Source organism: Lates calcarifer, linkage group LG3 (assembly GCF_001640805.2).
Source record: "Lates calcarifer isolate ASB-BC8 linkage group LG3, TLL_Latcal_v3, whole genome shotgun sequence".
Lineage (NCBI taxonomy): Eukaryota > Metazoa > Chordata > Actinopteri > Centropomidae > Lates > Lates calcarifer.
Window position 1 is genome coordinate 6,253,514 of NC_066835.1, and position 10,828 is coordinate 6,264,341.

The 10,828-nt window shown below is 42.3% G+C and overlaps 2 protein-coding genes across 2 annotated transcripts; one reads left to right on the forward strand and one right to left on the reverse strand.

The window, feature by feature from the left end:
- Positions 1–433: 433 nt before the first annotated feature.
- On the forward strand, positions 434–4,848 carry sync (syncoilin, intermediate filament protein). Its single transcript, XM_018701394.2, has 6 exons — positions 434–624; positions 1,786–3,415; positions 3,507–3,721; positions 3,982–4,189; positions 4,337–4,461; positions 4,559–4,848. The coding sequence occupies exons 2-6, from the start codon at positions 1,850–1,852 to the stop codon at positions 4,605–4,607; spliced, it is 2,163 nt and encodes a 720-aa protein (XP_018556910.1). The 5' UTR covers positions 434–624; positions 1,786–1,849; the 3' UTR covers positions 4,608–4,848.
- A 310-nt stretch (positions 4,849–5,158) lies between these two features.
- rbbp4 (retinoblastoma binding protein 4) lies at positions 5,159–10,559 on the reverse strand. Its single transcript, XM_018701395.2, has 12 exons — positions 10,342–10,559; positions 9,560–9,710; positions 9,320–9,465; positions 8,793–8,966; positions 8,481–8,596; positions 8,159–8,319; positions 7,884–8,010; positions 7,604–7,681; positions 7,203–7,279; positions 6,745–6,802; positions 6,524–6,634; positions 5,159–5,918 (listed from the first exon to the last, which is right to left on the reverse strand). The coding sequence occupies exons 1-12, from the start codon at positions 10,355–10,357 to the stop codon at positions 5,856–5,858; spliced, it is 1,278 nt and encodes a 425-aa protein (XP_018556911.1). The 5' UTR covers positions 10,358–10,559; the 3' UTR covers positions 5,159–5,855.
- Between the last annotated feature and the right edge of the window lie 269 nt (positions 10,560–10,828).

Below are 10,828 nucleotides of genomic sequence, written 5' to 3' on the forward strand. Positions count from 1 at the left end.
GCTATGTTCTATGTTCTGAGTTCTGTGATAATCTTACCCAACTTTTCTTGAACCTCATGAGACATTGAGGCAGTAAGACATTCAGACAGTGAGTGATTTAACCCTCAGTTTAATAGCAGATATACTAGACACTAGATATACTGTATCAAGAAAAGAAAGGCTGTATCAAGAAAGCTCAGAAATGAAGATCTGACACTAAAACTAGTATCCATTCGTGTCTCTGATAAATGTAATGTTAGACAAACTACATATTGCTGCCAGGTGTTTGCTCTCCTTCTTAGGGGTCCATTTTGGCAACTCCTTTATCCCTCTTGGGGTGAAAAAGCCTGCTGTGGCTCCTCTCTCTCCCTGCCCAGTGTTTATTAATAAACCTAAACAGATTTGAGGTAGTCATGGTCACACATAACAGCACAGTGACAGAGAGAGGGAGAGAGGGGGAGAGAGAGGAGGCTGGGTCAACTGTCTTTACCCCCCCTTCTTTTCTCAGTTCATCTGCACACACTGCTCCCGCTCATTCTCTGCTGCTCACTTTGCTTTGTCGTTTTGAACCACGACTCCTTTCAGACAAACTCACCCATGAGGATACAGCACAAAGACAGAGGAAACAGGGATATACGCTGAGAAGTAAGTTCAGTTATAGCTGATGATGACATATGATTTATAGTAATGATACTGATCAAATTTGAATGAAAATCTCATAACAAATTGAAACTGACCATTCATGTACCTCTATAAGCAAAAGGCATGTCAGATATACCATAAAGGAAATGTTTTTTTAAACTTGTCATTGTTTTTGGGTAGTTGAGGAATAAAGTTTGTGTTTAGAGTGGTGAGCAAATATAGGTCAGCACTTGTATTTGGGTGGTGGAGGTCTTAAGGAATGTGCCCCATGCCCACGCCTGTCCTGTAGCGAGACAGCTGGTCACTGTCATGTCCTCCCCAGTGTTTTGTGCTATGCACAACAAAGTCTAGTCCTCGGCCACTGGGGACACAAAAAACAAAAGACAGAGGCAAACAAACAGGGGGGTTGTGTGTGCTGTAGATTTAAGCACATTATTTGTATTATCTGACCTAGTTTAATATAAAAGCTTGAACTGCATCTGGAAGTTTGTTGAAGGAGGTCCTGGTCAGGAAACAGCTGTCTAACAATCAAATGAATGTCACACTTGTCTTCCATGCCCCTTCTACATTACAAAATATCTGTGTCATGACACAATTGGGTCAATTTGATCAATTTACTCTCTGGGAGTCTCTGGACAGTCTTGGCAAACACCTCAAAGACTGAAATTACAGCTACATTATTCACCAGGAGGGAGCGCAGATGCCCATCCATCGGCACAATGACATGTTATGATAATCTGTTCTCTAAAGTAATCTGTGTAATGCCACTTGTTGGAGCTTCAGACGTAAACGATTTGTATGTGTTTATATTAGTGGTATTGCGGTGTTCATATGAATGCATGAGTAGACTAGTTCAAGGTGTGTGTCTGCCCATTGCCAGGCAGTGAGTTGGATGCCTGGGGCATCTAGCCTAAGGGGACAGCTGCTGGTAGGATACTTACTGATAAACTGCGCCCTTGCCCTGTTCTACATGCTCACATGTGCTAATGACATCAACATAGTTTACACAGAAGTCTGGCCAACATATTAAGCCAACTCCTCTGTCGACATATCATCAGTGCAGAGCAGGCCTAGTATTTGTGACATGCAGCCTGACTGCCAACAGCTACAGTGCTTGATATGCATCAGCTAGGCTGTCTAACATATTCATTTGATTTGGTCAAGGGATGAGATGGTTCTGAAGGAGATCATCTACAGAAAAAGAGACTACCAGAATTAGGCTAAACCAATGGAGGACATAGACGACAACATTTCATCTATAGGGTTCGAGCCTCTCTTCATCAAAGAAGAGGATGGGGGGCCAGACAGAGCCATCATGGAACAAAGAGAGGACTCACCTGGACTCACCTTCACAGGAGCACATCTGAATTCATCAACTTTAATTAAGCCATACTTACAGGAGATGGATGACTTATTGAAGAGCTGTGAGGAGCTCACTGGTATTCCCATAGGCTCACACTTCTCAGAAAGTTATACTGAAACAAGCATGATTGAATCAATTCACGGTCAGAGCAAAAAGGAAGTTACCATGGAGAGCTATAGAGAAACAAGTGTATCCCCCCAAGCATATCTTTCCACCAGCTACATTGACACACACATGGATGGGGCTGAAACAGAAGACCAGCCAGCACAAGGGCAGTTGCAGGGCATGGGTGCAATCATCAACAGGTGTGGAGTGAATGCAGAAGTTCCACGCCAGACAGAAATGCCCATCACTTCAGCTGGCAACAAACTGAGTGAAACCATGGTGGAGTATGAGGGCCAACTGCTCGGGATGTTGGCCATGCTGGAGAGCTGTATGGAAGAGGCTGGGATGGACTTTCAGCCACAAGACTGGGCTACAGATGAAAGCCACGAATATGTACACATCAGTAAGAATCCTCATCATTACAGGGGTACAACGCTGGTGCCCATTCAGCAAGAGAGGCCAGTGAAGTTGGAGACCCAGCCAATGCAATTAGGATCCTGGGCTGCTCAACATGCAGAGGGAGATAAAGTTTCAGAGGACTGCTGGAATGGAGTGACAGTAGGTTCAGCAACAAACAGAACTCAGCAGAGTCCTTCACTTGGCTGTGACAACATGGGTGGCAACTCAATGGAAAGACTGGAAAGGTCAGGGGAATCACACCAAGGGGCTCTTGAACCACAGTTCAAGTTTTCAGGGTCATCAGGGCCACTGGATAGTAATGAAAATGATCCAATGTACTGTGAAGGGACAAAGACAAGATTCCTGTTTGATGAAAGCACTGAAACCAAAGCTGACAGAACTGGGACTGAGGTAGATGACACTGAGATGACTCCAGCTGAAGAGACAACAGAGCTCAAAATGGACACCACTGATCTGAGATCTGGTACGAATGAATTAGGGGAGCTGGGGTCTCAGATGGAGAAGTGCATTGATGAAGTACAGCAATTGGAGAAGAGGAGGAAGGAGCTGTTGGCAGAAGTGCTGGAGTTACGAGGGAATAAAAACAGAGAGGATGCAGAAGGGAGCAATGAGGAGGAAGAGGTATCAGAAGAGCAAATTGACAGCAAAATGGCAGAGCTAATGAATATCCTAAAGAAAGAGGAAGAGGGGAGAAGGGAGGAGAGGAAGAGGGAGATTCGGAACCTCAGGGAGCAGAGAGCAGAGGAGGAGAAGAGTATGTGGAAAGTCAACCTGGAAAGACAGGGGATTCAAGATGAGCTCAGAAAGCTCAAAAGGAGGCTCTTTGCCATGGTCAGGGACTGTACCCACAGTCAGGCTTCCCTGAACAACCAGCACCGTGAGATGGAGCTACTTAAGAGAGAAGAGGTAAGGAAATATTCAAGAAGAGTCTTTATCTGAAGCATTGCAGTTGCCAAAAAAAATCACACATAAAAACCTCTTTCTTCCTATGCTGCAGGAGAAGCTGCAGTCCCTGGTGCTCCAGCTGACAGAGGAGGGCTGCCAGCTCAGGTCAGCCCAACAACAACAGCTCTTAGAAATACAGGCAGAGCTTCATGCCAAGACCTCCAGTCAGACCTCTAACACCCAAGAGGAGTTGACTGAGTGCAGGAGGCACTCCTGTGGAGACATCCAGCAGTATCTGCAGGGTGGGCTGAGAGCCCTTGAGCACAGGTACTGTTACTCATTTACACATTTACCATTTACAGGCTGATTACACCTACATCTTTTACAGCAAATTGTGCATTGTAGTTTCAGCCATAAACAACAAATCCATTCCAGTAATTTAAGTCCACTACTAGTATCGTGAGCACAAAATGTGTAATGAGATTGTTTTTGACTTGGTTCCCTGCAATTGACAATTGGTAATTTGTTGCTTATATTTCAGTTTTGGGTAGAAACTCATTAAATTTTCAATGGTTGCCTTGGTCCAGATATGAACCCATTTTGCTGGCGCTGCTGAAGAGAAGAGAGGCAACAGCTGGAGTGCTGGTGAAAGCCAAAGAGCAGGCCCAGGAACTGAAGTCCCAGCTGAGACCCCTAAAGGAGGAGATCCAAAAGCTGATGCTCCAGAGGGCTTGTTTGGAGGAGAAACTCAAACTGATCCACATACATCGGAGAGAGGATGTGGGGCAGTACAAGGTAAGCAAGACGATGTGGAGAAGGGTGTTTAAAATGGGGAAGGTGGAAGGAAAGACAAAGCTTGGGGAGCAAACTGTCCCTAAACTGTACATTAGTAAAACTGTATCATTTGATACTCACAGCACTTAAGTTTTATCACCATTATAGGAGACAGTGTACAATCTGGAGGAGAGCAGCAGAGAACTGAAGACTGAGTTAAAGATTCAGAAGAAAAAAGCCAAAGACATGGAGGAGTTGAGAGACAGCCTTACCAAACAACTCCTCCTTTACAGGCAAGATTTGTTCATCTATTCTGCACCATACTTTTATAAACCTCATATAGGGAATAACTCTCTATATATAACTCTAATTAAAACATTCTTCTTACAGGGCTGCCATTGAGGACCATAACAAGTGTGACCATGAGGAGAACACATGATCATGTACATCACAGACACATGAACTTAGTTCCATGATTTAAAAACTGATCCTTTTTTTTTTTATCTGCAACATAGTGAACTCCAAGGTTCAATTAATGCACTTTATACACACTAAGAGATGCTGTTAAAACACATTAAACTAAGATTGAAAAGGTTTTTCAGAACAGTCTGTTAAGATGAACTAGACTGCTGCTTGTAGAAACGTTTTTGTTATGAATAAAGGCTTTGTGCTTCTTGTAACCTGAGTGCGACTGATGAGTCAACGTCTGTCTCTGTAGGGCAGAGACATTTTCATGTACTTATAAGGGCAACACGGTTGAAGAACTAAACAGTGGAAAGCAGAGTAATAGAGTGAGAGTAAGCGCAGGAGACAGGAGAGCACCAAGCCGACATGCCAGACACATGAAAAGGTCTGAACAAAGTACGATGAAGTATAACCAGCCGTTTCACTTAAGGACTATTTTGGTTTGTTTAAAAATACCTCCAAGCTTAGCAAGACACTGACACTATTACGAGAAGTGTTGACAATATATCAAGTGGACCCAATGACTGATGAGAGACGTTTTTATTAAGAAACGCTGACAATTTAACTGTACAACTGCAAAATCTTGAACATAGAAAACTTTATTTCACAACTGCAAAAATGATTAGTCATTTTTTAAATCAATTACTCAAATGATTAATGAATGGTGAAAGTGGGGGGATGTGGGACAATTGGAGTGGACAATTCAAACACAAGATTCACTCTAAAATTCTATTTTCATTCAGATACAGTGTAGAAATGGTGACCAAACCAAACATAAAATATGACGCTCTACAACACTGTCAAAATGTTTAGAGGGAGCTGTTTAAAGTCTAACAGCAAGTTACCGTAAGTAAGCATTTGTATTGGGCTGTCATAATGATCGCTCCCTTATATTATAGAAATGCATATTATTTATTTTTGAAAAAGCACTGGTTAAAACATCTCAGAGTACAGGGGAAAGCCAATTTGATTACAAAAATATACACTTTATACGCAGTGCAAAAAACATGGCTGAGATTCTTCAGGCAATAAATTACTGAGTAAAGGAGAAGTCTTTGAATATTCCTACATGATTCCTCTCTTTCCTGTATTTACAGTGTTTTGTGACATACAGTGTGAACCGGTAAAGTAGAGCAGGATGGGAAGAAATAGCTGCACTGAACTTCTGAGGTGGCAGTTTGTGATGAGGTTATTCAGTTATTACACAAAACAGGCAGGGGTGTTACGCTGAGGCTTCAGGGTCTGTTCCACCCTCAGGATCTTCATCGTTGTAAATGTTCTCAGCCTACAAAGAGAATCTGCGTGTCAGTCATTCAAATATACTGCCAGGTTATTAGACATATTTACAAGTCAGTGCATTATTGGACTGAAGTACAGAAAACACCACTACATGCTTAGCTGCTAACTTTTCTTAATTATGACAGTTTAGTGTTACAAAAAATACATATGCTTTAGTAGTACAAGTAAAGTAATACAAAAAGAAGAAAATAAACACACACCTGGGTTAATGCACTTATATATTATACTCACCATTTCTCTCTTCCATCTTGTCACTTTGCCCTGACTGAATCCCGCCAAATGTTAAATCAAAAGTTGATCTTGACTGAGATTTTCTTTTGGTAGCCGTTAGCTGAAATGTCAGGAAGCTCCCATCGCACAACATTTTTGTCCTACAAATTCATTGTTGCTTGCTCTGATCAACGTTATAGTTTTTCTTGAGAGACAATGTATCCTGAGAGCAGTTGCCTGCTGCCTGTGACCTTATAAGGTTTTCTACTGATTTTGAGCTTAAATAATTCCTCTGAGACAATGTAATACAAAAAAGGAACCATGTTCTCTGCCTGTCCACAACTAACAAGCTTTAGTAAAATGTGGACTCAACTGACTTACCATTTGCCAGACTTGCATAATGTTGTCCTCAGACACAGAACAAATGACCCAGGGCTCATTGGGGTTCCAGGAGAAGTCAGAGATCTTGGCTGTGTGGCCTCCGTGGATAAACTAGTAGACAGAAGAAAAGCCATTATTGACATTGTTAGGATACAGGATGATGTTGCCAGTAACAGTGAAAAGTCAACCACCAAAGGTCAGCAGGCTTTAATGAGACTCACAAGTAGCTCAGGTGGACCATCCTCTGCATCTTCTGGGGTCTGCTCCTCTCCGATTTTACTAAAAAGACAGAAGAGTTCAACTTGGTACTAAACCGCAATATAGTATAGCTAGCCCCATGTCAACTGGATACAGCTCTGACTGTGACGTGATGTTCATTAGTGGCCATATTTCTGATGCCTATGATGACTGTCCTACAGCACGCCATCTCACCTTTTTATTTTATCTGTATCCCCTGAACAAGCTTAATTAGCAGAGCGAGAACCATAGCATTGCTCTGGCAAAAATCAACCTAGCATTTGAAGGTAGCAGAGCTGAGAAAAAAGCCACACCTGAGACATGTCATTCACAGGTCAGTGGACATTACCACACTGACTAAAATGGCAGATGACTGCAATGCAGCCAGAACATGACACAGCCGCATTCAGAAGACATTAAGGGTAGATGAGAAGTTGTTTACCTGAGATCCCAGACATTGAGGCGACGATCCGTTCCACTGGATGCCAATATGGTCTCATTATGTGGTGACCACTGAACCTGGAACAGCCAGTCAGACAACTCAAATTAGAACAACCTGAATAGCAACACAGGCATACAGTGGAATGCCCATCACAAACTATTTGTCTCAGACTTCATATGTTTGCTTAGCAAGAGCTGATGCCTCCTATTTATCAACTTTTTGACTTTTGCATCAGGGATTCTTAAAAGCACCAGGAAACTGCTTTGTCTGAGAAGTCAAAAGATTCCAATTTATGAATGCATCACTGTAATTTAATTTCTTCCATTGTCTTAACAGAACTGAATACAAGATATCCTGCAGTCCTTATTTCAAGACAATGTCATGAGTGATAAATATTTTACCTGGAAGATCTCATCCTTGTGTGACTCAAAGGAATGCAGCTTAAGTTTCAGGTTTCTCAAATCCCAAAGAGCCACAGTCTATGAGAGGCAGAGAGATATTACACATACCTGCTAAATTTTCTTCATGTGTGTGACAACACCACAGTTTCAAAATAGCAACAATATTGTCATTATTCATTTAGTCAAATAGGTAAAAAAAATTCACATGATATCACAGAAATGAACCCCATTCTGTAAACGAAACAAACGACAATTAAGATGAGGTGGAATATGACATTACCTTATCTGCAGAGCCAGTGGCAAGAATGAACTCGCTGTACGGGTTAAATGACAAACAGTTAACCTCTGCAGTGTGGGCATCCACTGCATGGCTGGGTTTGGAGGTGTTATTTGAACGAGTGTCCCAGCTGAGATGAAAAAACAGCAGAGGGAGAGTCATTTATTTGTATTATTTGAAAAACGACAGATATCCATGGACTGTGCGAGATTGCATAACTTTTCAGGGGAACTGCTTCACCCGCCCATCAGAATTAACTTTATTGTCAAGCTCCTTACATCATGAGCCTCTGGTCATCTGCTACAGATCCAAAGAGTGACTCATGAAGCAAGTGCCAAGAGACGTCTTCCACCACAGCAGTATGTCCAGTGAAGATTGTCTTCGCATCAACGGTCTTCCGCTCCTTTGGCACAGCACTTATGTCCCACAGACAGATCGTCTGCAGATTAAGGAGAGATGAGAGATGAAAACCACATCAAAACTTCAGATCCCATGTTTGAAGATGTCTAAACATTTAAAAATGGTGACTTAATGACTCCCAAAATAAGTGAAGATGCTTGATGATTGCTTTCAACAATTAAACTTTAAATTTTCTCTTACATGGTCATCTGATGCACTAAGGAGACAGCCAGACAGATTTGAATTCCAGGAGAGACCATAGCCCTCTTTCTGATGACCTCTGAGACGCAGATCAGGGTGGCACTCTCCAGAAGCATCTGTGAACAACAAAGTGAATGCACACTGTATCTATACAGCATAAACAAAAACAGACACAAAATAATGAGAATATGTTAAAGGAAATATTTTTTCAGTAGGTCAACCAACCAAGGTACCAATTCACCTGCTTTACTTTCAAAATGTGTTCAACAACATGCCACCTTCAGTGTCCTGTACTGTGTGTGATCTTTGTACCTGGCTTGGAGGGATGCTTAGTATAGTCAAACACAAGCACGTCTGAGGTGGGGGTCTTGGTGGCGATGATGCAGGGATTCTGTGGCATGTAGCGGGCACGGTTAACCTCTCCTTCGTGGTTAATCTTGATTTCTATCTCGATCTTGCCACTCACTGAGCCAAAGCCTCCGAACTCTGCAGGGAAATACAGAGAAATTTGTAAACAGATGCAGTATGCAGGTAATTCAGAATTTTCTGGCTTGAAGCAACTGATTTAGGGGTAGTAAGTTGAGAGAAGTACAACTCAGCGGACAGAGTAAACATGTCGTGTCAGGATTCTGAGAATATCAAAATAAGTCCAATAATAAATGTGACTGAATGCCACTTGGCAGATCCTGGGATGTCTGCTGCTTAATTCACAGTGTACAATAACAACTAAACAACTGTAACTGTGTTTTTAAAACACACAGACACCTACTAAAAATATAAATGAAAAGCCTCCATGAATATGTACACTTATTTAGTATATGATTGTACAGGTTTCTAACCTCCTTTTTCACTGTCGTAATGTGTGGTGTCAACCTGGGCATCATCATTGGGCAGCTGAACGCTGGCAATGACCAGGTGATTCTGCTCATCAGAGGTGTGAGTGCCAAGCACCAGCCGGTGCACGGTGTAATCCTTGCCCTCTGGCCTGTAAAGGGCAAAAGGTTCATCCATTAAAGAAAACATGCTGGCATTCACTTGTGTGAGTATTATTACTGTGCCAGTGCGTACAGAGTGTGTACCTGGAGACATCAGGCAGCCACTGAGCAGTGAGGCTGGGCCACTCTAAAGCGTGGGTCATGACCAGGTCATAGAGGAAGGGGGTGTTTTTCTTCCAGATCTTGTACTCCTCATTAATCACTCTCTCCTCCACTGCATCATCAAATGTACCAGCTGTTGTGGACACAGAGTGATAACGGCAACCAGCGATTAAAGATTAGCAGTCCCAATTCCAGTTTTCATTTAGTTACCTTAATTACTTGCAAGATGTGTCTATGACGTTCAATGACTGAAGGTGCCCGTTTACTATCAGTGAGGTTGCCTATGTGTCTCGGCGATAGTCAAAATACTGACAGTTAATGCTACGAGGTTAGTCAACAGCTGTTAAAGGTTGTCTACGGGCTATAAATTAAAGAACTTCCACCCTGACTAGTGTTCAGTATGTATTCATGTGAAGGTATGTTTAGAGCAACGTAACACCATTAGGTTAGCTAGCTATAATGAAAACCGGCTACTCGGGGTTAGCATACATCATATAACCTCCAAAACAGTGGTTCAGTGCCCTCAGTTTTTACCTGTATAGTAATTAACGTCAACTTGTGGCTAACAAATGACACGAAAACAAGAACTGCAAAGTAATACCGGGAACTCACACAAAAGGGATTTACCCGTCTTGGGTTGTGACTGGAAAGGCTAGTTCAAGGAATACAACAGCTAACTGCTACCTAAGCTAATCGGCGAGATAGCTAAAAAGTCAAATAACAGCGTTATTTGTCGCTGACTGCGATAAAAACCTTCGTTTTACCTTCCTTGTCCGCCATTGGAGGTATCTTATGTTGCTGTTTGACCACAGAGAGTAGAAGTTAATTGATACACGGCATCAAACAGCCTTGTCTCCGGTGCTGTTGTATTGTGCCAGCAGACCTGTTTAAAGGACTGAACAACGCTAAGCTAAAGGCTAACTGCGGACTAGGAAAGAGAGGTGGGTGCATTCGCGCGCTCAGTACAATCGTCTTTCCACCAATCGGAGCTCAGGAGCTGTGCTCGTGTTGACCAGCAGAGGGCAGCGGGAGGCCGAATCTTATTTTTATTCCTGCCAAATGTCAACGCAATACCAATATGTTACGAAAATGTTGGTAATTAAATAAAAAGGTTCACACAATGTTTATTTCCGACAGAAAGGGTAAAAAAGGTTTCAGCATTATTTTAATACTCAAACTTTTCCAAACATATCAAGTGGTTGGGCCCCCTTTGGTGCTTATAGTGAGTTTTAAATTGGATGAATTTTCACT